A 23,729-nucleotide genomic window follows, 5' to 3' on the forward strand; every position below is an offset into this window, starting at 1 on the left:
TAATTAATATCCTAAGGAAATAATTAACTAAATGACTTGACAATGCCACTTCCACAAAACCGAACCAGTGCTGAATTTACCTTCCAGAGGACAGTTCTGTGTGCTGTAACTAACACATCATAGGGAGCATCAGTCAGTGTATATTACATTATGTGACAGCTATGCAGAGATAGTCATAGAACAGAACAATGTGTTCTGTCCATATATCATTAGCACGTAAATCAGAACGCACAGGCCCGAGACCAGGGGAGGGGGCCCGAGACCAGGGGAGGGGGTACCCGGCGGACGGGCACTGGATGTTGGGCATGGCCAGAGGTCAGACCTAACCTTTGTGTCGGGCTGTAGGGGCCTTTGTTTGCTGCACTTAGTGCGCGCTCAGTTCAAAACATGGATTTGTTTTGGCGGCGCGTGACATTGCGCGCTTGGCCGCATCGGGTATAAGCCCTGGGAGGAGAGTTAGAGAGAAGGGGGGGAGAGTTAGAGATGGGAGGAGAGTGGGGGTGGGGTAGCGTTAGAGAGGAAGGGAGGAGAGTTAGAGAGTAGGGTGGAAGAGTTAGACAGAAGGGGGGGAGAGTTAGAGAGGAGGAGGAGAGTTAGAGATGGGAGGAGGGGGGTCTTTAAAAAATGTTTGATGGGGGGAGGGGTGGTGGCAAAAATTGTAGTTAGGCCCCTGTCAGGGCTGCTGGAGAATTAATTCAAACATGATAATAACAAAGTCTGTAGGATATCTGATTTCTAAATATATATATCCCTATCATTATATACTAATAAGAAACTTTTTCTGGACTAACAATAGAAACTATAGCTGCAGCATTGCCGCGATGTAGTATGTGCAGCTACACACAGCAGAGGAGTACCTGTACTAGCTGCAGCATTGCCGCGATGTAGTATGTGCAGCTACACACAGCAGAGGAGTACCGGTACTGTACAATGAAGCTCTGCCTCAAAGGGCTTACAATCTAAGTTGTTGTATTTAAAAGACGCGACTTGTTAAGGTTAACAACTGATTGTGGCTTGAATTAGGGTCTTTGGTTACCGGCATTATTTATCTTAACCTCCTTACCATACTGTGGCCCATATCTACTCATCAGTGCAATATTTTAAGGCCCCCTGCCCTGACGGAGACACGTTACATTCCTTAACATATGCCATAGTGAGCCATATTTGCTGCATGATGCCGGAAGGCGTTTTATATAGTAGCGCTGCTTAGTAAATATCGCCCATTACCTTTTCCCAGGCAATGTGCTGTATATTGGTGAACAACTCCCCAAGTTACTAGCGGTGTGATCTCCGTAGTGAGCATGGGGGGGAGTGCCCGCTCACCAGCTCAATGTGAGCTGAGGCTCCTACGTTATCAACACAGAAGAACGGGCTTTGACGCGCTGCACCAGGTCCTGCTCCAGAATGGGGTTATATGTCCCACGCAGGTTACTCCAGATTCTTACACCAGGTGCAGATTTCTAACGTTTAACATCGCTTCAGATGCAGATTACTAGGGGAAAGAGATGCCCGGGGGCACAATCTCATAACAATCTGCGCATCGCCGCGTCCGGCCTAACTTCTGCTTTTGACACTTCCCAAAGAAACAAGCTAACGTGCATGAGCAAAAACAAGAGCAAAGTCCCTCATACACAGACGCACAGAGGCGCAACGCAGAAATGGAGCAGTTTGCGTCTATTTTGCTACAAAATGGCCTTAGTACATGGATGCCAAGGAGTGTCGTGAGACAGGCAGCATTCAGCATTAATTGTGACCTTTCCTGCACCATTAGGGTTATGCTAATGCAGGGGTGACCAACTTCAGTCTTCAACAGCTACCAACAGGTCAGGTTTTCAGGATATCACTGCTTCAGCACATGTGGCTCAACCAGTGGCTCAGTCAACATCTGGCCAAATCCAATCCTCAAGGGCCACCGACAGGCAAGGCAATCACGATATCCCTGCTGAGCCACTGATTGGGCCACCTGTGCTGACGAAAAGATATCCTGAAAACCTGACCTGTTGGTGACCCTTCATGACAGGAGTTGCCCTCCCCTGTGCTAATGTGTGCTATTAATTCTCTGTGGGACACCCGGCATGTGGGAAAGAGATGCACAAATACGCAGGAGAAGAGGAGATTGGTAGAAGTGAGGAAGGCAGGTTCTCCGGCCGAGATGCTCCATACAAAATGCAAGCTCGCATCTTATTGGATATACCTAGTTTAGGGAGATTTCTTCCTTTGCATACAACATTCGTTTTGCGACCTATAGTGCAGTATTCACACCGTTTATACATATAAGAACTGTCTAATGTAATGAGTACGGTGAAAGTGGGCGGTTTCAGGTGGACCCGCCATTCCTGCAGCTTTAATGTAATCCAAGTATAGGCACCTATACATCTTTCCATCAATGAGTAATAACACGATGTCGCCCACTTCCAGCAGAGAACAGGTTAATAGTTTAGTAATGTAGCCAGAACGAGCTGCTTAAGAACATCTAAATCAGAATCAGCTCCCCGTGTGCCAAGCTGGCAGTTAATGTAAGCAGAAGTAAACAGAAGTAGATATGTAAACGAAACCCCTATTCCAATGTTAGAAAGCTTAAGGTTCCCATCATGGCACAGAGTGAGCATCGCCACGGGACGCAGGGATGTTAACAGAACTGGGAAATATTTATAGGTGGGCTCAAGCAGCTGCCTTCTCTGATAGCTGTTATGCAGAGGTTCTTGCCTGTCGAGTGCGCAGTGTGACAACGCTGATAACTAAACACTTCACCAGAGTGAATAATATTTAGTTGATGCATTCTTTCCATTTAAATAAAGGATCCTTGGTGACAGATCTATCCTCCAAACAAAAGACAAATTAGACCAGAGGTAGCCAACTCCAGTCCAACAGGTCAGGTTTTCAAGCTATCCCTGCTATCCCTGCTTCAGCACGGGGGGCTCAGTTGAAGACTGCACCACCTGTGCTGAAACAGGGAACTCCTGAAAACCTGACCTGTTAGTGGCCCTTGAGGATTTGAGTTGTCCATCCCTGAATTAGACACTGACAAAAAAATCACCTGTAACTAAGAATATTCAGGCCTCATAGCTGCAGTCTCACCAAATCGATGTTTAAATGCTGTTTTCACATTATTGTATACTGTATATATATATATATATATATATATATATATATATATATATATATATATATATATATATGTGTACAAAAAAGAAAGAGTGACCCCGCATCCACTCTGATAATTTAAATGATAACCATAGGCCGGTAGATAACGGTATAATTACCATGACCGGTGGTGCTCACGGGCCAATAGTAATAGAGCAGCAAGATAAAAAGGCTGCCCGCTGAGAGCACTCCGGTGTACCAAAAGGAAAAAATACAATTTATTAGTTGACACATAAACATGAAAAAAAATAGTGCAGAATAGTTAAAATATGGCGTGTACCCCTGGCACGAGCACTGCAGAAACACTGGAGCTGAGGATAGGTGGACTAACACTGCAGTCCCCAGTACCTATATTATAACAATGAGAAAGCACCTACGTCCACAGTGAGGTAAGTAACTGGCCAGTGATACATAAATGGCACAAAGTCACACAGTGCATGAAAAAATGCCCAAAATGCTGAGGTAAGTATACATGAAACTCAGCACATGAAGAAACCAGCTGCCTATGTACAAATGTATTCAAACAGTACGCAAGGTAAACCTATGAGAGCGAGATGGAATCAGATCCCAAAGTAGGGAATAAACTGTATGTTGATAATCCTCTCAAACTGTAGAAAATAACAATGGGCAGTCAGCAGGCCACATTAAGTGTGCTTAGATGGACACACATGAACGCATGTAATGCTGAGATTCCCAATACAGAAACAACAGTGTGCTGAAGTATAATTACGTGTGCGCCACAAGGAGAGTCATCCAGGCCTCCTGCCCAGCGCTCCCACTCCCAGTGACTCCACTGAGGAAGCCGGATTGGCGAAACGCGTTGGGTCAATTTTGGACGTTGTGAGCCACCGTAACCTAAGGGAAAAGGACTCTGCCCAATCAGCCCCCGCGAACCGGCGAGTTGCAGCCACGCATGCGCATACCGAGTAAGGGAGCAGGGGAGGTGAATCAAAGGCTTGCGCAATCCTGGAGGAACCCCGGCATGCAGTGAACCAGTGATCGGGAGCTGAGAGGGCGTCCAGGCGGGCACTCCAAGAGTAGGGAGCAACGTGGAGAGACTAAAACCGATGGCAAAACGCTGGAATCACACTTTTAAAGCTTATATTAACGGCCGTTTGTGAGTAGGATTTTACTTGGCTTTTTTAAATTATTAAACGTTATTATGCCATGCTTTTTTCTTCTCTTTCTTCTTGAAGCTCATACTGGAGATTATCTGGAGAAGTGCACGGAGAGAGAGGCACAGGCAAGTGTCAATCTCCACACTGAAATGTATCCTGATCATCTGCTACATTCATTTGTTTTACACCGTTTGTTTGTGTTCTGTTTTCTCTTTCCCCTCTATACACACCGAGGAAAAGAGGATCAGAAGTCTACGCGCTGGAGGTCTCCGTCATTCTCTACTCAGGAGAATACCCTATAATAGTACAATTTACACGTATTCAGTATAATAAAATTAACGGGTTCTGTAAAACGACGAAAAAGAACTTGTATAAAAACAATTAAAAGTGGAGGTAGGTGTTTGCTTATAATAGATGCCAATAATGCCTCATTTACCACCTGATAACATTTTAAATATTCAACTTCATTGAAGGTTTATATGTGGTTCCAAGTTGCAATGAACAAGGAGGAGAAACACAAAGTGCTGAAGCAGGGATATCCTGAAAACCTGACCGGTTGGTGGCCCTTGAGGACTGGAGTTGACCGCCCCTGGTGTACGGTGTCTAATGGCAGAAGACAGATTAGTAGATATGGACCACTGTCTTTGATATGGATCCACCTATTTCTAATGTCACGTTCCCCTTGTGACCACGTTAATTTGGCTCACCACACAGCTGTGTCCACAGCAGTACTACTAAAATATTATTATTATATTTCCCAGGAGAGCAGACCCGAAGCTTTATACGATGATTCCTACGCGTGTTTTATGAAATAGTACTTCTAATAATATACTGCTACATACTGTATGTTTTAGGCTTTCAGTTAATTCTACATTGGACAATTTTTTTCTTCAGCTTTTTATTTATTGGGTGAGAAATGGCAACTTTAATAAGCGCCTCCAATTCTATGCAATACATCATTTCATCATAATCATAAAAACTCTGCAAACCAGAAGTACAGAGTTCAGTTTAGCTATTGTAGCGTTATATATATTTTACAGTGAGGTGGGGTATGTTATGCAAACCGTTTGAGCAAATGAAATAATAGCCTTTAAATGAACTGCCCCGGTGAATTCAAACGCAGTGTTTGAGGGGCATTAACCGTTCGCTGTCAGACTGGCAAAGCAATGTGTTCCAGGCCCCTCCAGCAGGGAAGGGGTTAAACACGTTCACATGACGCCTTCCTCTTTTTAACTTTTGATTTATATTTGCAGATATGTTTATGAGCTTTGAAATCTCCAGTTTGAATCCCATGGAGGCATCGATGTGATTGACAGCACGTAACGCTTTTCCCATAACTTAGCAGGGAACGCTTCAAACCTGTAAATAATGAGTAATGACGAGGGTGACACTGAGGCACATCGAGGGAAACGCTGGATGAGGAACCTCTGCAAGGACTTCATACATTGTGTTTTCTAGCATCCTTCAAAATAAAGAACCTTTCGTAACTATACTGTATTTAGGAACCAGCGAAAACACCCCCACTTACCAGCGCTCCGGCGTCATGACATCACGTTGACCTCGCGGCGTCATTTTGCCGCCAGCGTTGCCATGGCGATGCAGGAAGGAAGCCGCCGGAGCCTAGGTATGTAAAGGTTTACACAGGCCCTGCAGCTCCCCCGGCACTTAATTTAAGTGCCTTCGGGAAGCGCGCCGGGCCTCTGTAAACCCCGCGCCCCCCCCGCCGGCAGTCTCGCGCCCCCCCTGGGGGTCGCGCCCCCCAGTTTGCGCACCGCTAGATTAGATCATATCAGTGGGTGGTTCCAAATTATGCCTTCAATTAATATTTACTTTTATAAACTTAAATCAAGATTGTAATAAATAAAGGAAGAACAGTATATTTTTTAAGTGAAGGCAGCAATTCCTTTCACATATAAAAATATCTATTCTACTGGGAAAACAGAGTGAATATATAATGGGAACACTCGTGCTCAGTTTATAGTAAATGAGATAAACAGGAGCGTATTTAAATAGCGAGGAGAACAACGTCACTGCTCTGATGCACTCAAAAGTTACCAAATTCCAAAAAACAGCATTCTAATACTACACTTTTTATGATATAACTAAAAATTGATATATACACACGAATGGTTAAAAAGAAAAATATCAGTCAAATGCCTAAGGGATGAATGGCCCAAATTAATGAGTAATCAATAGGAGATAGAGGGGCCTATGCAGAGAGCAGCGAATTTTAAAATTGGCGAGTTTATTAAAAAGTAGCTTTTTTGGAGAGTTTTATTCTCCATATGCAGAAATGTGCGAATTCTGCTATGTTTAACATGAATGCGTGTGGCGAGTTTAAATTGGCGAGATGCGCGCTTCAGAAATGTGTAAAAAAAAATTGCGCCTTTTTTTTCCCTTTGCTATGGCCGCGAGCGGCAGCTTCTTGCCAATTTTTTCTGGCGAGGCAAAAAGGAGACTAGATGCCGTTCGCGCCTCTCTGCATTAGGATATTTTTAAAACTGGCGAGATGGAGGTTCTCGCCAGCCGCGAGGCAAGTTTTAGAAATAGAAAAGAAAAATTGGCGCGTTTTTCGTAACTCGCCATTTTCTGCTGTTTTCTGCGCGATTTTCTCCAAAAAATGGCGAATTTTGAAATAGCGCTGCTCTCTGCATAGGCCCCAGAGTCCAAATCAATGTAAACGCCAGTATTTCCTAGATAAGTAAAAGTACCTTTTAATAAAGTGTATAGTTACAAAGTTGCAGATCTCCATGTTATACTCAGTGGAGTGATAATCTCAATCTAATGACACATTGATTGCTACACTCTAGCTGGTAATCTCTGATCTAGATATACGAGGGGTGGGCAACTGCAGTCCTCAAGGGCAACCAACAGGTCAGGTTCTCAGGAAATCCCTGCTTCAGCACAGGTGGTGAGTCTTCGATTTCCACTGGCTGACCACCCCGCTGTTCTGCTGACTGACCTCCCAGCTGTTCCACTATTGACCCCACCCAGATGTTCCGCTGACTGACCCCCCCAGCTGTTCCACTGGCTGACCTCCCAGCTGTTCCACTAGCTGACCCCCCCCTGCTGTTCCACTGGCTGACCTCCCAGCTGTTCCACTAGCTGACCCCCCCCCCCTGCTGTTCCACTGGCTGACCTCCCATCAGTTCCACTAGCTGACCCCCCCCCTGCTGTTCCACTGGCTGACCTCCCATCAGTTCCACTAGCTGACCCCCCCAGCTGTTCCACTGGCTGACCTCCCAGCTGTTCCAGTAGCTGACCCCCCCTGCTGTTCCACTGGCTGACCTCCCAGCTGTTCCACTAGCTGACCCCCCCCCTGCTGTTCCACTGGCTGATCTCCCATCAGTTCCACTAGCTGACCCCCCCTGCTGTACCACTGGCTGCCCCCCCCCCCTATTGTGCCACTGGCTGACCCCCCTGCTGTTCCTCTAACTGACTCCCCAGTGCACCCCGCACAGTGCCGCAACTGTGTGTACTAAAATATTATTTATCTTCTGTCTCCTTCAAATTCATTTTCTCATATGTAGATTTATTGTGCTACACATTCCTAACACAATCAATATTACATACAACATAAACATAAACATATATTACATATATTACATATATTACATATATTACATTCCCTTTCAGCATAAAATAATATTATAGTTTAAAAAAAAAACAATACACAATTTCGTATCCACCTGTTTCTATGTTTCAGCCATTAATATGTTCATCCATAGATTTCGCAGGGTGCAAGGCGGCATGCGGGCAGTGGGGTTCCTGCTTCAGAGAAGGTAAGAGTCCCCTAGGCACGCACCTACCTTGGGGTGAGCAGCGGCCCTGAGCCGGCCCGGGTCTCCCCAGCTCCCAACTCCAGCTCTCCCGAAGGCGCGGGGGGCCAAGGCAACCGCCATGCCCTAAATCCGGCCCATGTAATGTAAGGGTTAAATCCTACGCTCAGCCCTTTCATATGGTGCCACTTAAGACCTAGCTATTTCTATAAATAACCCAATGATAATCAGGGCCTGGATGTGAGTAACAGCGGCTTTTGGCAGGCGCTAAACATCGTAGCGTTATTATCGTGCGCTAACAGTAACGGAGGTGTGACGGTCTCCGTAGTTAGGTAAAGTGCTCCTTACCAGATGAATATGAATAAGCCTAACGTCCTCAAGTTATTTGGAAGGTAAATGGTTGAACATCGTAGCGCTAAACACCTTTGGGCATATGCGCTACAGAAATCGATAAGTTAAAATGAGATAACGTTACGTTAAAAAATGAACGACCTTCTGAGGATCTTCCCCTACATGTCTTAAACATTAAAAAGTACTGCTGCGGCCGAGTTTATTCGAGCATTTGCCCGTTCTCGGCCGCAGCAGTAACCTGGCGCGCCCCGGAGGGTGCCGGGCGCGCGCCGAAGCAGCGGAGGAGCGCCCTCCGATCGGGGCTTTCTCCCTCCCGCTGCCAGGTCCGCCGGGTCCCCCGGAACCCCCTGCCGCCGTCCCCCACATCGCGGGACACCAGGGCTCCCTCGGGGAGCCCTGGACGCGCGTGCAGGGGGCGCAGGCACCCGATGACGCGTGACCGCGCAACACGCTGAGGGAGTGCGGCTAGCACGCCGGGGCATCCCCCGGCTTGCGGTGCTAGCCGTGCTTCAATAAAACGTGTCGCCAGTGTAGGTTCACATACTGTATGTAAGGCCGATCTTTTTACCAGCAGCAAACTTCTATAAGGAGGAGCGCGGTAATATGTACAGTCTTCCACAAATATTAGGCCAATCCATTTCCTTGCTGCATACTCCATAAGGGCTTTTTATTATAATGTCACTGAAACGTCACAGGGGTAGGTTTATTTGCTCATCTGCTTTACATAGCAGTTCCTTGGAGGTGTGTGTCTCCCCCCTCCAGGACAGAGCCCCTACCAGTTTCCCAGTTAGTACAGGTACAATACACCCCCCAGTGTCAGTCTGCACATCACCCTCCGAGAGCAGGTGAATGTATAAGGCTGACAGAAAGAAATATGTGTAAGTTTTATTATATTCACAGCAGGGAATTTGTGCACCCACAGTTTACCTCTATAGTAAGGTAACTATGATACTGGCTTTGGCCAGCTTTTAATTGCACTACTCACAAAAGCATAAGCTTTATTTAACCCCTTCAGGGCTTTCTCACATTTTTCACTAGTACATGGGACATTAATTACATATATTCAGTGTAGGTACCTGCAAATGTGGTTATGCCGTGACGGCGCCTTGGCCAAAGGGTTTAACGAAATAACCCTTTTTCATGAGATCACTGTTTTAATTTAGCCTAATTGGTAGGAGCGCAGGAATCGTTCTTTTTGTTTCACGTACTGCAGCCCCAACCTCTCCAGTGCTGAGAAACACTTTAGTTATATAGGTTTTAAAATAATGAATTAATAAAAGTAATCATTACTGGATGGTTTTCTCCCCTTTTGTTCCAAATCGTAGACTTACAGAGATGCAACCACATGTTCTCCGGTTTGTATTTTTTTTAACACGTCGTTTCATACTAAGATTGTACCGTATACTGTAACTAACTCTGACTCTTTTAGAAGCAAAATGATTCCAGTTATAATAACGCCGGTGATAGTTTGTCTTGGTTGTTATGTGTCTAACTCTTCCAAACAAGCAGAGCACGGATTATTTTCCATCAAATCTTGAAATAACTGCAAAAACTATCAATATTCTCCCTAAAAGCACAAAGGTCCATGTTTACTAAGCAGCCTTCTGTTGTAAGACACCTTATGGATTTGGACGATGCCTTAACTGGAATAGTCTGTAAGAAAGGAGTGGTCAGGATATCGCTGCTTCAGCACAGGTGGTGCAGTGTTTGACTCAGCCACTGATTGAGCCACCTGTGCTGAAGCAGGGATATCCTGAAAACCTGACCTGTTGGTGGCCCTTGAGTACAGGTGTCGGCCCTCGTGCTGTAAGGTGTTTCCCAGCGCTGGAAGGTTACCCTGCGGCAGAAGGAGGCTTAGTAACTATGGCCCATGGTATTTGTATTGCAATGCACTAACAAAACAGTGCTCGGAAAATTCAATGTCAAAAGCAAAGTACATTCTATAAAACACACCCTTCAGGGCTTTTAAAACTAGCTGTCTACAATTTTCATCCACTTCAATCCAGAATCAAGCAGCAACATTTAATCAGTCAATAGGACACTTTGCCTCTTGTAACGTTCGCTGTCCACAATCAAACTCAATCAAACCTGCCAAATAATGACTGGCCGCGTTCCAGGGGAACGAGGCAGGTGAACGTGGCGCTGACCTGCGCTAAATGACTCAACAACACTAATGAAGTCAGTTTAGTGATCTGACTCTGGTTTAACATACACATTGCTTATTAATGTTTAGCCAGTATGGACACGACTGAAGTCAGGAAATGTTATTGGTTTGTAACTTAACCCATTCGCTGCCAGGGCAATTTCCCTGTCCAGGGGAATTTTAAGATTTCCACAATTACATTATCAAAAAAATGATTTGTGGTATATCCTAGCAGTAACTCCTACAGCGCCCCCTCCCCCCCTTCCCCCCCAACCCCCCAGTACAAGTTACACAATTATCTGGTTATGGTGCCAAATGCACATTAGGTTGCGTCTCATTAACATGCAAGAAATATTGGGATTTTATTTATTCTTTGCAATGCGCTAAGTAATATTGTCTAAATGGTTCATATTACACACTTTATAACCCGCTATTTTCTCGACATTAAGAAAAAATAGCACCCAATACATTTCCTTTTTATGTAGTTAATGTTTGAAAGGGGTGGTGTGTCCCAAAGTAGCATTACCCAGATTGACACCCCACTGCTCTCGCATGTAATTCAATGATGCACCCAAACACCACTTATATTTTATGAAAGTAGACAAGAGATATCTCGTGATGGGACGCTTCGAACAGCCCTACGGAGGCGGAATATGTACATTGCCCATTTCTATGACAAATAAAAAGAATGGGGTTTCCTTTGATTGATTTTGCTAGGATATCCCAGTATTTAGAGGGGTGGGGCTCCAAAGTACGCCCTACTCTGGTGCAGAAGTAATCTGTGCTGGCTCCCTATTGGCCTGTGGCATTTGGTAGCCATTTTGATTAACCGAACAGGAGCTTTAACACTGACAATTAATATTGCAAGTACCCCAAGAGATGGGGTTCCTGGAGATAAATAGTGTTTTCCCTCCCCCACAGAACCCCCAAACGAGTACGCTGGATTACTGCTTTAAATGATGTCGGCATGTGTGTAGATTTGCTTTTACCAACCTAAATTGATGATACTATGTACTCACTAGGATTATAAAGCTGTAAGATAGCACTGGCACATGAATAACAGGGTCTGTCCTCACCCAACAAAAAACACCTTCTATGAGGTCCCATATACCTTATTTTGGTAACAAACAGTGAATGCTGACAGACAACGACTGGGCAACTCCAGTCCTCAAAGGCCACCAACAGGTCAGGTTTCAAGGATATCCCTGCTTCAGCACAGGTGGCACCATCAGTGGCTCAGTCAATGAGGACTGGAGTTGGCCACCCCTGTTATACACTGTGTTTCACTAAAGTGTGGTAACGGCTACAGTACAATATCAGTCAGTTCACTTAATGGCCCTACACAGAGCCTCTTGCTGTACAGGGTAAGAGGTTGAACTCAAACAAAATAACGTTAATCTGGTCTCTTCCTGCGTGATTAGGATTCCCTTCATGTAACTTCCAGAGTACTGACGTTTTCAGCCATTTTTAAAGCCCGGAATGCAGGTAACACGAAGGTTCGGTCCTCTGTGCAGTTTACTAGCTGCACGAACCAGGCGCTCTGTACCAACCTTGGGATGTGCTGGGGCCAATGTAGTGGGCTGTTGGAAGCAGTGAGCAGACTGAGCTGTTTGAAATGTTACATAAAAATGTACTTGCCAAGCATGAAAGCGTTTGTTCTTCTTACAACATTTAAAAGGTGCCGTTTTACTACCTGACTGAAAGAATAACAACCGTATGTATTATCATTGAAAGTTAATTTTTATACTTATTCATTATCCACTTTAAATTGATTGAGTGCAATACATAGTAACCTTTTTTCTTTTTCTTGAGATTATCATTGGAAATTGGAAATATACTTGTTTCATGGTTTATCTAAACCAGTGGTTTTCAACCTTTTGTTTGTTTAAGGAACCTTATAATTATATTGTGAAATTCTGGGAACCCCAACCCTCTCTAATAGCGCGTCTCAGATCAGATGTATTGTAAGGAACCCCAACCCTCTCTAATAGCGCGCCTGAGATCAGATGCAGTGTAAGGAACCCCAAACCTCTCTATTAGAGCGTCTGAGATCAGATGCATTGTAAGGAACCCCAACCCTCTCTAATAGCGCGTCTGAGATCAGATGCATTGTAAGGAACCCCAACCCTCTCTAATAGTGTGTCTGAGATCAGATGCATTGTAAAGAACCCCAACCCTCTCTAATAGCGCGTCTGAAATCAGATGTATTTTAAGAAACCCCAACCATCTCTAATAGAGCGTCTGAGATCAGATGCATTTTTTAGGAACCCCAACCCTCTCTAATAGAGTCTGAGATCAGATGCATTGTAAGGAACCCCAACCCTCTCTAGTAGCGCATCTGAGATCAGGTGCATTGTAAGGAACCCCAACCCTCTCTAATAGCGTCTCTGAGATCAGATGCATTGTAAGGAACCCCAACCCTCTCTAATAGTGCGTCTGAGATCAGATGCATTGTAAGGAACCCCAACCCTCTCTAATAGCGCGTCTGAGATCAGATGCATTGTAAGGAACCCCAACCCTCTCTAATAGCGCATCAGATGCATTGTAAGGAACCCCAACCCTCTCTAATAGCGCATCAGATGCATTGTAATTTTTTCTGTATTTGGTACATTTTTCAAATGACCTGCAGATTGCAGGGAACCCTTTAGGTATGCCCATGAAACTCAAGGATTCCCAGGGGAAACACTGATCTGCACAGTCCCATCATCATTAGGTTTCTATGTAATGCACACCATGTCCTTCTGATTAGGGAGTTTGTCAGTGTTATGTTCAAAAGATAAATGCAGACAGGGCTATACAATGACATGGAATAGGCAAGATAATTCATTTTATTATAATCTAGTCTGTTTGCTATCATTCTCCTTAGTACATCTGGCAACTTGCATATTGCACTTTTTAAACAAAGATTTTACTGCTCTTGAGACGATCAGACCCTGAATGATTATTACAGTACTGCACTGTAACATCCCCTTTCTTGGTAGCAGAAGTGCAGCGGTGTTACTGTTAATAATGTACTGTAAATGGATGATCCTGTGAGGAAGCATTGGGATAAGGGAGAAGAAAGACCGTGTTCTATGCAATGAATAGGCGTCACAGGCAAGAAACATCACTGACATGGATCAGTGTAGAAATGTGGATGGAGGTGTTAGCAGAGAAGCTCGTAAAAACGATGGATTTAAAGATGTGTGAGCTGAGTTTGGCAATTTTGCTAAATTTTCATGTTACTGTTTTTCATGGAAAAAAGGCTTTGCAATGTCACCCTTTTTTTTACATTTTGTGAAATTGGGGAATTGTTGCCAAATTTCCGTTTATGTTCAAAATAAATTTCAAAAAATCTCTTAAATGACAAGTGGGAGCAGCACATTGTTCATATGAACTTGCATATCAGTGGCATGTGACCCATGCAATTTTTGGGGGATGAACTTTGCATTTTTCCCCGCAAAATATTCTGTGCACAAATTGCTCAATTTTGCCAAACGTTCCGCATATCACTGGGGGGGTGGGCACTCGCACTGGGGGGGTGGGCACTCGCACTGGGGGGGTGGGCACTCACACTGGGGGGGTGGGCACTCACACTGGGGGTGTGGGCACTCACACTGGGGGGGTTGGCACTCTCACTGGGGGGGTGGGCACTTGCACTGGGGGGGTGGGCACTCACACTGGGGGGGTGGGCACTCACACTGGGGGGGTGGGCACTCTCACTGGTGGGGGGGTTCATTACATTTTTATGTTTTGCTTTTGGACGTGGTTTTGGGTCTAAAAAATGTTGGTTCTAGTTTTACCAAAAAAAAACCAATATGTTTGGTTTTGGTTTTGGATTTTTACTAAATTATGGGGAAAAAAATAAAATAGATATGAAAATTTTTAAATAGCATACTAAAAGCAAGAAAAGGCTTAAAATAAATATGCTGTCATACAGACCATTAAGAAACTAAAACAATATAACTGAAGACCCTTAAATAATTGTAAAATATACGATGAGCATCACCTACAGATGTGCAATCGGTCCGATTTTGGTTCTACATAATTTAGAGTTTTTGGTTCTGAAAATCTTGAGGATTTTGCTTTTGTTCTTGAGATTGAAATTGAAGGTTCTGGTAGAGTTCTGATTTCACACACCCGGTTGTGGCTATTTCAAGTGGATATATTACCATATGGCCATAGAACATTTGTTTGCTACACTGAAGTAAGTGTTAATTTTTCAAGCATCAATAACTTGAAGGATTAATTACCAATAACTAAAGCGTGTCTGCAGTGAAACCTCGGAGGATCGACCACTTAATGACGATCTATCGCTGACCACCCACTCTAGACAATCTATTGTTGTTAACCGGCCAGTGTATTGAAATAAATGCCATGCATGATAAATGTGTTTAGGAGAATAGCTGGAATACTAGTTAATACCCAACCTGTAAGATTAATGGCTTGGGAAAATGAGAAGGGATCCTGGTGCATTATTTCTTCGCCTTTCCCTGCGTCACCTTGCTTCTTTAGTTGTTTGTGTCTACAAGCCGTGACGTAAATGGCTCACAGTAAGTGACCCCTTTGGCAAATCTGTAAAATATTATACCAAAGGAATAAGAACTTTTTTTGTCGGATCTGCAGCTGGCTGCATGCAGACATATGGCAGCAAGGATGTTTTTGGAAGAAAGGTATTTCTTGACAAAGAACCCAGTCTCTTGAAAAAAGGTTTATACTGGCACTTTTCAATGTTTTTAATATCAGATGCCAGGGGAATGGCTTTTTATTTCACTATATTGTTATTTCATTTTTTTTTTTAATCTAATCAGTTTTCATGTTCCGGTAGCTGTGACGTGGCCTCTATTTTTTTTAATTAAAAAAAAATATATATTTTTTTGTTTTTCCAGACTCTAGTTACCTGGTCACAAAGTGTTTGATGATTAAGAGGCCTGATCTGCAAACCTGTATTCATATCTAAATTGGAAACAGCTTGGTGCGGCTAAACTGAGGGTAGGAAATAGAAAATAAAATCTAATTGTAAGCCATGGCGAAAGTCAGGGCTCTGCTCACGCCCTCTGAATGCAAAAAGAATATACTGCGCAGGTATCAAAATCTGCTGCATCCCACATCAATACAAATCCAATGAGACCGTGCAATGCAATCAGGTTTAGCTTTCTGCAGACCCGAAATAAGATGCGCAGATACTTTCCTGGGCTGGAAAAGATTGTAGTCCCATTCATTTGAATGGAGCTGAATTCTTCTCCAGCAGAGGTAGATACTGTAACTACTGTACATAGAATATAGTAGCCTTATTTGTAAAACCAATGAGAAAGCAACACATCATCAATATAATCAAGGTCTGCTTCAACAGGGGCGGCCAACTCCAGTCCTCAAGGGCCACCAACAAGTCAGGTTAACAGGATATCCCTGCTTCAGCACAGGTGTCTCAATCAGTGGCTCAGTCGAAGACTGCACTGCATGTGCTGAAGCAGGGATATCCTGAAAGCCTTGCCTGGTGGTGGCCCTTGAGGGCTGGAGTTGCCCACCCCTATGCAGCTAGAGAATGATGTATACAATGTGTGTGAGCTGAACACTCTGGAAAAGCCCTATATTAAATGACATGAAAGGGAGAATTGAATACAAATTGTAATTGAGTTGTACATTTTTCCAATATGTGAAAGAGAATATCTCACCCCTTTCACTGACTACAATGGATGTTCACGGTTTGAATACGGACATGAAGCAGACAACAGATTGTGGGCAAATGTTTCAAGTGAAAGGGAGTCTGGGAAAAGTGAACAAATCCATCGTCAGTGCGATATAAAGAATAGGCTACTATGGTCTGTTTAACCCTCCCAGTTCTACAGAAGTATGCAGCCCACTGTTTAACTCGTTGAGTGTCGGAGAGCTTCAGAAGGCCAGAGTGCCACACTTCTCCAGGCCTCATGCGCTTCGCTCTGTCACTGATGATGGAATGGGAAGAGTCATCCCTCTTCCATCTGCCATCAGGTGCAGGCCGCATACTAAGCTCCAAAGGAGCGCAGGACATACACTCCCCTAAGAAAATAAGCATTTTGGGGGGGATATAGCTACTACATTATGGGGCACCTAGGGTGCCAGAACTCATGACGTAGTAGCTTCCTACATCCTAGGGCACTCAAAGGGTTAACCAGATGTTGGCTGGTTTGTTTAGCATAGGTGGAATTAAAACGGGATCTTCTAAATGCTGAATCTACGTGCAAAATAAAACACCACAATATACAAGATGGGAATTATTATGTGGTTATTTAAATATTTATTGGAATATTTCTATGCAAAAGCAATAGCAATTATTTCTTAGCTTATATGAACCAGGTGGTCTTAAAGCACTAGACCAAGCAATATCCTACATATTATTTTTTTTGTTTGTTTCTTTTTAATAAATCAGTTCTGTACCAGAAGAAAATACTTGTACATTTTTAAAAAAAAGAACAACTCTGAATGACATTTTGCATGTATTATAATGTAACATGCATGATTTGTTTCTATAGCAACCATTTACAAAGTCACATCCCCTTCCTCTTCTGAAACAGGCTCTGGCACACCCCTTTTGAGCCCTGCTCTCTCTCTAGCAGTGCACCAATTGTATCTGGTGACTGCCTGGTCACTGGACCTTGCCCCCAGAACTTTGCATTGTTGGTCCTCTTCTGCTGCACTGACGGCCATTTAGTGACCCCCCGAGCCGATTCTTCACCGATCGATCACAGGACAACGGATTGATTGGCAACTTAGCTAATTACTTATCATTGTGTGGGTTGTATTGATGCACAAATTAAAGGGGGGAAATTTAAATTAAAAAATTAAAAAACGGCAGATTGGAATGCTGCTTTAAGTAGCATTTCTAACCTGTGAATTATCTCAACATATTGCCTTTCACCCAGTGAATAAAAAGAACCGTATGATGCCTGATATTCCCTTTATTCAGCAGTTTGCCAACAATGATCCTGCATGTTGTCATTCTTATTTCCTACAAATGCCAAGAGCTAATAAGATATTTACTCAAAAGACGGACTCCAGATGGTAAGGTGACAAGATGTTTTGGGTGAGGACGGACATTTCTGCTTTGAACATGCTATATACTCTGCATTAGAAAACTGATTAACTTCTCATCCGAAGAAGATACATGCAAACGTATATAGACTACAGTGTCTTATCTTAATTTTGCCAAATAACCAATAGCCCACAAGAAGCTTCTTCAGTTTCACCTCCAGGTAACTGGGCTCAGACACAGTACACAGGCCGTCTCTAGGAGTGAGCAGGTAAGGCGCTGCCTAGCGTGGAAGGTCTCGGGGGTGGCAGGTCTATGGGGGCAGAAAGAAGGAGAGAGTAACAGCACTGATGCTTTCCTTTTTTTTTTTTTAAATACATGTAGGTTTGAAGCAGGGGTGTCTCCGGAGCTGAACCCTGTTATTTTCTAAACCGTTGACGCCCTGCTTCCTGAGATACTTATCTCCTTAAGGGGCGCCGGTATCTCAGCTCAGGTTTAAAGCCCCATGTCACATGGGCCAATAGGAAACCGCATATGATGTCACAGCTTCCTATTGGCCCATGTGATGGATCATCTAAACCTGAGCACAGGACATACCTAACGGGCCAGTATCTCAGGAATCAGTAGGTCCCCGAAGCTGAAATTAATGCGGTTCCGCTCTGGAGACCCTCTGCTTCCTAACTTGGGGGGGGGGGAGGTGGTTTGGGGGGAAAAAATTAGGGGAAATTTTTTTTGGGGGGGGAGGGGGAATAATCTTTTGTTCCTTTGGGGGCGTCCTTAATAGGGCTTGCCTAAGGGCGGCACATACCCTACGGATGGTCTGGAAGGAGATACATATAAAAGAAGCACCGGGAGTTGTAACATTTCAAATAGGCAGATCTACGCGTGGTCCTGTAGGGGGCACTGCTGCCCTGCATATAGTTGTTTTTGTTTTCATTTTTATAAAAAAAAATTGGTCTAGAAACTCTGCCTTGGGATCTCATTAAATTTGTGCAATTCGCTGCAGCTGTCTTGGTGCTGGGCAAACGATAAGATTCCTGGGTGCTTCAAGTAAAAATAAACATAAAATCCATGTCTCAATACAGTGCAAATCAACAGCAAAGGCAATGTACTGATCGTGTCCGTGAAATAAATAATAACGTTGAACCCCTTGATGTCTGGGACGAATAATGATCAGTGAACAATGGCCATGTGCACTTGACTTATCAATGCAAGAGTTATTAGATCGGTAATAGCTATCTGCTTTGATGTATTATAAAATTAGTCCAACACACTGCTCTTCTCTGGATTAAACTGTGTGTCTATTTTAATCTAACCAATTACCAAACCAGTGTATTCCAGAGATAACTTCTAACCTAAATGTATTCCAGGTTTTGGGGATTTGAAAAATATGACTACAGTACATAACCATTACCAGGCTTGGCAATAGTGCCCAAAGTCAGGCAGTAGCTGCAAAGGCAAACAAGATATTATCTTGCATTAAACGGGCATGGATGGAAGAGAAGTAAACATAATAACGCCCCTTTATAGAGCATTAGTAAGACCACACCTTGAATATGGACTAGAATTTTGGGCGCCACTCCTTAGAAAATACATTATGGAACTAGAGAGAGTGCAGTGAGGAGCCACCAAATTAATAAAGGGGATGGACAACCTGGTTTATGAGGAGAGACTAGCTCAATTAGATTTATGTACATTAGAAAAAAGGCGTCTAAGAGGGAATATGATAACTATATACAAATATATTTGGGGACAGTACAAGGAGCTTTCAAAAGAATTACTCATCCCAAGGGCAGTACAAAGGACACAGGGTCATCCCTTAAGGTTGGAGGAAAGGAGATTTCACCAGCAACAAAGGAAAGATTTCTTTACAGTAAGGGCAGTTCAAATGCGGAATTCATTACCCATGGAGACTGTGATGGCAGATACAATAGATATGTTCAAAAAAGGCTGGACATCTTTTTAGAAAGGAAAGGTATACAGTGATATACCAAATAAGTTAACATGGGAAGGATGTTGATCCAGGGAGTAATCTGATTGCCAATATTTGGAGTAAGGAAGGAATTTATTTTTCCCCTTATGAGATATCATTAGATTATATTTTACTGGGGTTTGTGTTTGCCTTCCTCTGGATCAATAAGCTGAAACTACAAATATAGGATAAAGTATCTGTCGTCTAACGTTAGCATAGGTTGATCTTGATGGACGTATGTCTTTTTTCAACTTCATCTACTATGTAATGTAATTATACTATGTAATTACCAAACTAGCCCAGGAGTGGCCAACTCCAGTCCTCAAGAGCTACCAACAGGTCAGGTTTTAAGGAAATCCCTGCTTCAGTACAGGTGGCTCAATCAGCGGCTCAGCCAAAGACTGCACCACCTGTGCTGAAGCAGGGATATCCCGAAAACTTGACCTGTTGGTAACTTTTGAGGGCTGCAGTTGGTCGCCCCTGCTTTAGGCTGCGCTGGAAAAATTCAATTGAACCTCCCATTAATTTAATATTTAAAAAGCTTATAAAGTATTTCCTGAACAGAACATCAGATGTGAAAAATAAAATGCAGAACTCCCCCAATAAAAATAGCGATCAGCAGGGACTGCAGTGTCCCATATCACTGAATACTATATTAGTATCCCCAAATATTTGTTCAGACCAGTCTGGAATGTGTATCCTGACTGAAATTGCACCACTGGCTCTAACAAAATGTCTCTGACTGACCACTAAAAAAAGTGTCTCGATGCCCACAAACCTTTTACTACTATTTACAGGAATAAGAAATACATAGGGAGGACCAGGACCCTTCAGTCCCAGAATGACCTTGAACACAGTTTGGAACAGAAGGGTTTAATATTGTTGCATATAGACCAAAGTACAAACTGAGAATGGATTATGAAGGATAATACACATAGGGAGATGTCCCTTTCATTCATTGGACTCACTACAAATGTTATTATTTGTGCTCCAAACATACAAAATATAATGCATAGAAGGTCCTGGCATACTATATAATGTGAGCTGTGTTCCAACGGGTTGTGTGTATCAACTAACAAATTCCGTCCCAGAATTGTTATTTTATTGCAACTCGCGCTAAAATATACTTGTGTCAGACAGTGTCTATATGTTAATCTTGTTTGTGCCATTTTAAGGGGCATCTGAGCCTCTCTGTGACGAGATGAGGGATTGGTGGAGCAAATGGGTAGAGTTATATTTGCATATCCCTAGCCAATTCCAATCTGGCTTTCGCCCCAAACACTCCACTGTAACTACCCTGCTAAAAGTTTTTCAAAGAAATCCAGTGTGGAATGGAACGGGGACAACTCACTGGTGCAATAGTCCTAGAATTTGCACAGGCTTTTGATACTGTTGATCATGTTATCCTGCTTAACAAACTCCAGTGCTCTGGAATAGGGAAGCATGCTTTAAACTGGTTTCAGTCCTACCTATCAGGTAGATCCCAACATGTGTCCATCTCAGGCTCTAACACCAACCCCCTGGATATCACCTGTGGCATCTCGCCAGGCTCTGTTCTAGGGCCCCTACTCATCTCAGTGTTCATCAATGATCTTCGTACAGCTTGTAAGGGAGCTTCAATACACATGTATGCAGAGGACACAATCTTATATGCACACAGCCCTACCCTCTCCGACCTTGAACACATACTTCAGTCTGACTTTTTGAGACTTGAAAATTGGATTTCCCAAAACAAACTGTTTTTAAACACTGACAAGACTGTAACAATGGTATTTGGGACCAAGGCTAAACTTTTAAAGCTTCCAATGGCTGAGCTCCAGATCTGAACCAACGCTAATACCATCCTAATTCCTGTTACTAGTTTTAAATACTTGGGCATATGGTTTGACTCCCATTTAACATTTGGGGTGCACTTTGTTACCCTGACATCCAAAACCTATGCCAAACTAGGTGTTCTTTACAGGAAAAAATCCTCCCTAAGTCTGCTGGTCAGAAAGCGTATCGCACAGCAGATGCTAATGCCAATTATCGACTATGGAGACATAGTATATGGCTCGGCACCTCAAACCCACCGTAGCAAACTTGACACCCTCTACAATTAAATATGCCGCTTTGTTCTCCAATGCAGCTACAACACACATCACTGCGAAATGCTCAAAGAACTAGAGTGGTCATCACTCGAGTCTAGGCGCAAAGTTCACAAAAGTTCCCCGAAAGCGGCCGCTGGGAGTTATGCTCTGCTCGGCTCTGCGCTCCGACGTCACATGGTTCCGGTCTTGGGTGAAAGAGGAGGAATACCAACAGGACCGGAACAAGTGACGTCGGAGCGCAGAGCCGAGCAGAGCATAACTCCCAGCGGCCTCTTTGGGGGGAACTCAAGACAAAGCCACGCAGTCTCAACGCACACCGGTACCTAGGATCGGAGGGAAAATAAAATAAAATCTAAAGACACCATTATATGCCCATAGGGCACTAACACACGTGCGTGCCCTGTAAGGGTTTTTTTTATTGTTGCTATGTGCTTTCTGTATTAAAAATTATTTTAAACTATTGCCCATTCAATCCCCGGCTTTCTTCTCCTGCTCTACTCTACCTACCTACTCGCTGAGTACATTTAGTGATCTAGAAATGATCCTGTTAACCCACAGTGGTCAACTGTTAATCATCAACTCCCTCACCTTTCTGCATTTGTATTCCTGAAGGAATGTGGTTGTTCCTTGCTAGAGGTTGAGTGATTCCTGCAGTTGTTTGACTTTCATCTATCTGTGTATATCTGTATATACCGTTTTTATAACCACTTAATATCTTGTACACCACAAAGTGGTGTAACCTTACTGCTGTGTTTCGTGTTTGGGGAGTGCCAAATAGTCATATCTTTTACCCCCTTTGTACCTGAGCCGGATGGAGGAGCGGGTCAGCTCGGTCATCGCAACCTCCCAGGTACCTGGGACTACCTGAGCTTGTGGACTCCACGGAGGCGGAGAGACCTGGTATATGACAATACAGAACCCATCACCAACATGCTTATAGTCTTAAAGTTCACTGACAATTCTTGTTGCTCTTCCTTCTGCTAACGATCACCCCACTGCTTTATCCATTTACCTGCGTCCCCCATCTCCCTGTCTGAATGCATTCCAGGCTTCTGATGTTAGCCACTGCGGTCCTGTGAGAAATAGTCACTTTCAAAGTACTTCCCGTTACTTCCTGCGGAGGGAGGAGATCTCTGTAAATGTAATTGCTCCACAAAGGGTGATACAGTGTAGCATGTTCCAGCTCTCACGCGTGCGCCTGGGAGTAACGGCTTTCTAACGTTTAGTAGCAGTGTGTGTACCACGGCCTCTATATATTCTCCTGCTAACATGTTCTGTACATAAATAGACATGTTAAGTAGTAACTGTTTGGTCAAAGCAATTCTATCCAAATGTGATAACATGTACCCATGTTCTGTCTGTATGTATGTATGTATGTATGTGTTTATATGTACCCATGTTCTGTATGTACTGTATGTGCTCACATGTACCTATGTATGTATGTGCTTACATGTGCCCATGTTCTGTATGTATGTATATGTACCCATGTTCTGTATGTATGAATGCATATGTGTGCTTACATGTACCATGTTCCGTATGTATGTATGTATGTGCTTACATGTACCCATGTTATGTATGTATGTACAGTATGTGCTTACATGTACCCATGTTCTGTATGAATGTATTTGATGACATGATCTATTTCTTTTTCAGGACGATCATACAGGTGACATTAAGCTGTGGTGAGACAGACTGTTCCTTGTTCCCGTGGTTGCTGTGTATGTGCTGGAGGAGGAAGATCTCGCTGTGACCCTTTTCATCACGGGGTCACGGAGGAGGGCACAGACGAGGCTCCAGCTGAACAAGCTGCACCTGTGACTGTCCCCCCAGCTGCACCTATGGCTGTTCCCCCAGCTGCACCTGTGGCTGTTCCCCCAGCTGCACCTGTGACTGTCCCCCCAGCTGCACCTGTGGCTGTTCCCCCAGCTGCACCTGTGGCTGTTCCCCCAGCTGCACCTGTGGCTGTTCCCCCAGCTGCACCTGTGACTGTCCCCCCAGCTGCACCTGTGGCTGTTCCCCCAGCTGCACCTGTGGCTGTTCCCCCAGCTGCACCTGTGACTGTCCCCCCAGCTGCACCTGTGGCTGTTCCCCCAGCTGCACCTGTGGCTGTTCCCCCAGCTGCACCTTTGACTGTCCCCCCAGCT

General features: G+C 43.9%; 1 protein-coding gene across 13 annotated transcripts in view; it reads right to left on the reverse strand.

Moving 5' to 3' along the window:
• PDE3A (phosphodiesterase 3A) overlaps positions 1–23,729 on the reverse strand; it is a 355,481-nt gene that overhangs the window by 149,283 nt on the left and 182,469 nt on the right. For 4 of the 13 annotated variants that reach the window (XM_075602953.1, XM_075602952.1, XM_075602955.1 and 1 more), the window contains exon 2: positions 22,598–22,699. The exons of 7 other annotated variants lie outside the window; for them this stretch is intronic. In XM_075602953.1, the coding sequence (XP_075459068.1) occupies positions 22,598–22,699 (102 nt within the window). Of the gene's footprint in view, positions 1–22,387; positions 22,483–22,597; positions 22,700–23,729 lie in introns of those variants that run through there. 2 more of the 13 variants (XM_075602956.1, XM_075602954.1) reach the window with 1 other exon arrangement.

This window comes from Ascaphus truei, chromosome 5 (genome assembly GCF_040206685.1).
Source record: "Ascaphus truei isolate aAscTru1 chromosome 5, aAscTru1.hap1, whole genome shotgun sequence".
Taxonomy (NCBI): Eukaryota; Metazoa; Chordata; class Amphibia; order Anura; family Ascaphidae; genus Ascaphus; species Ascaphus truei.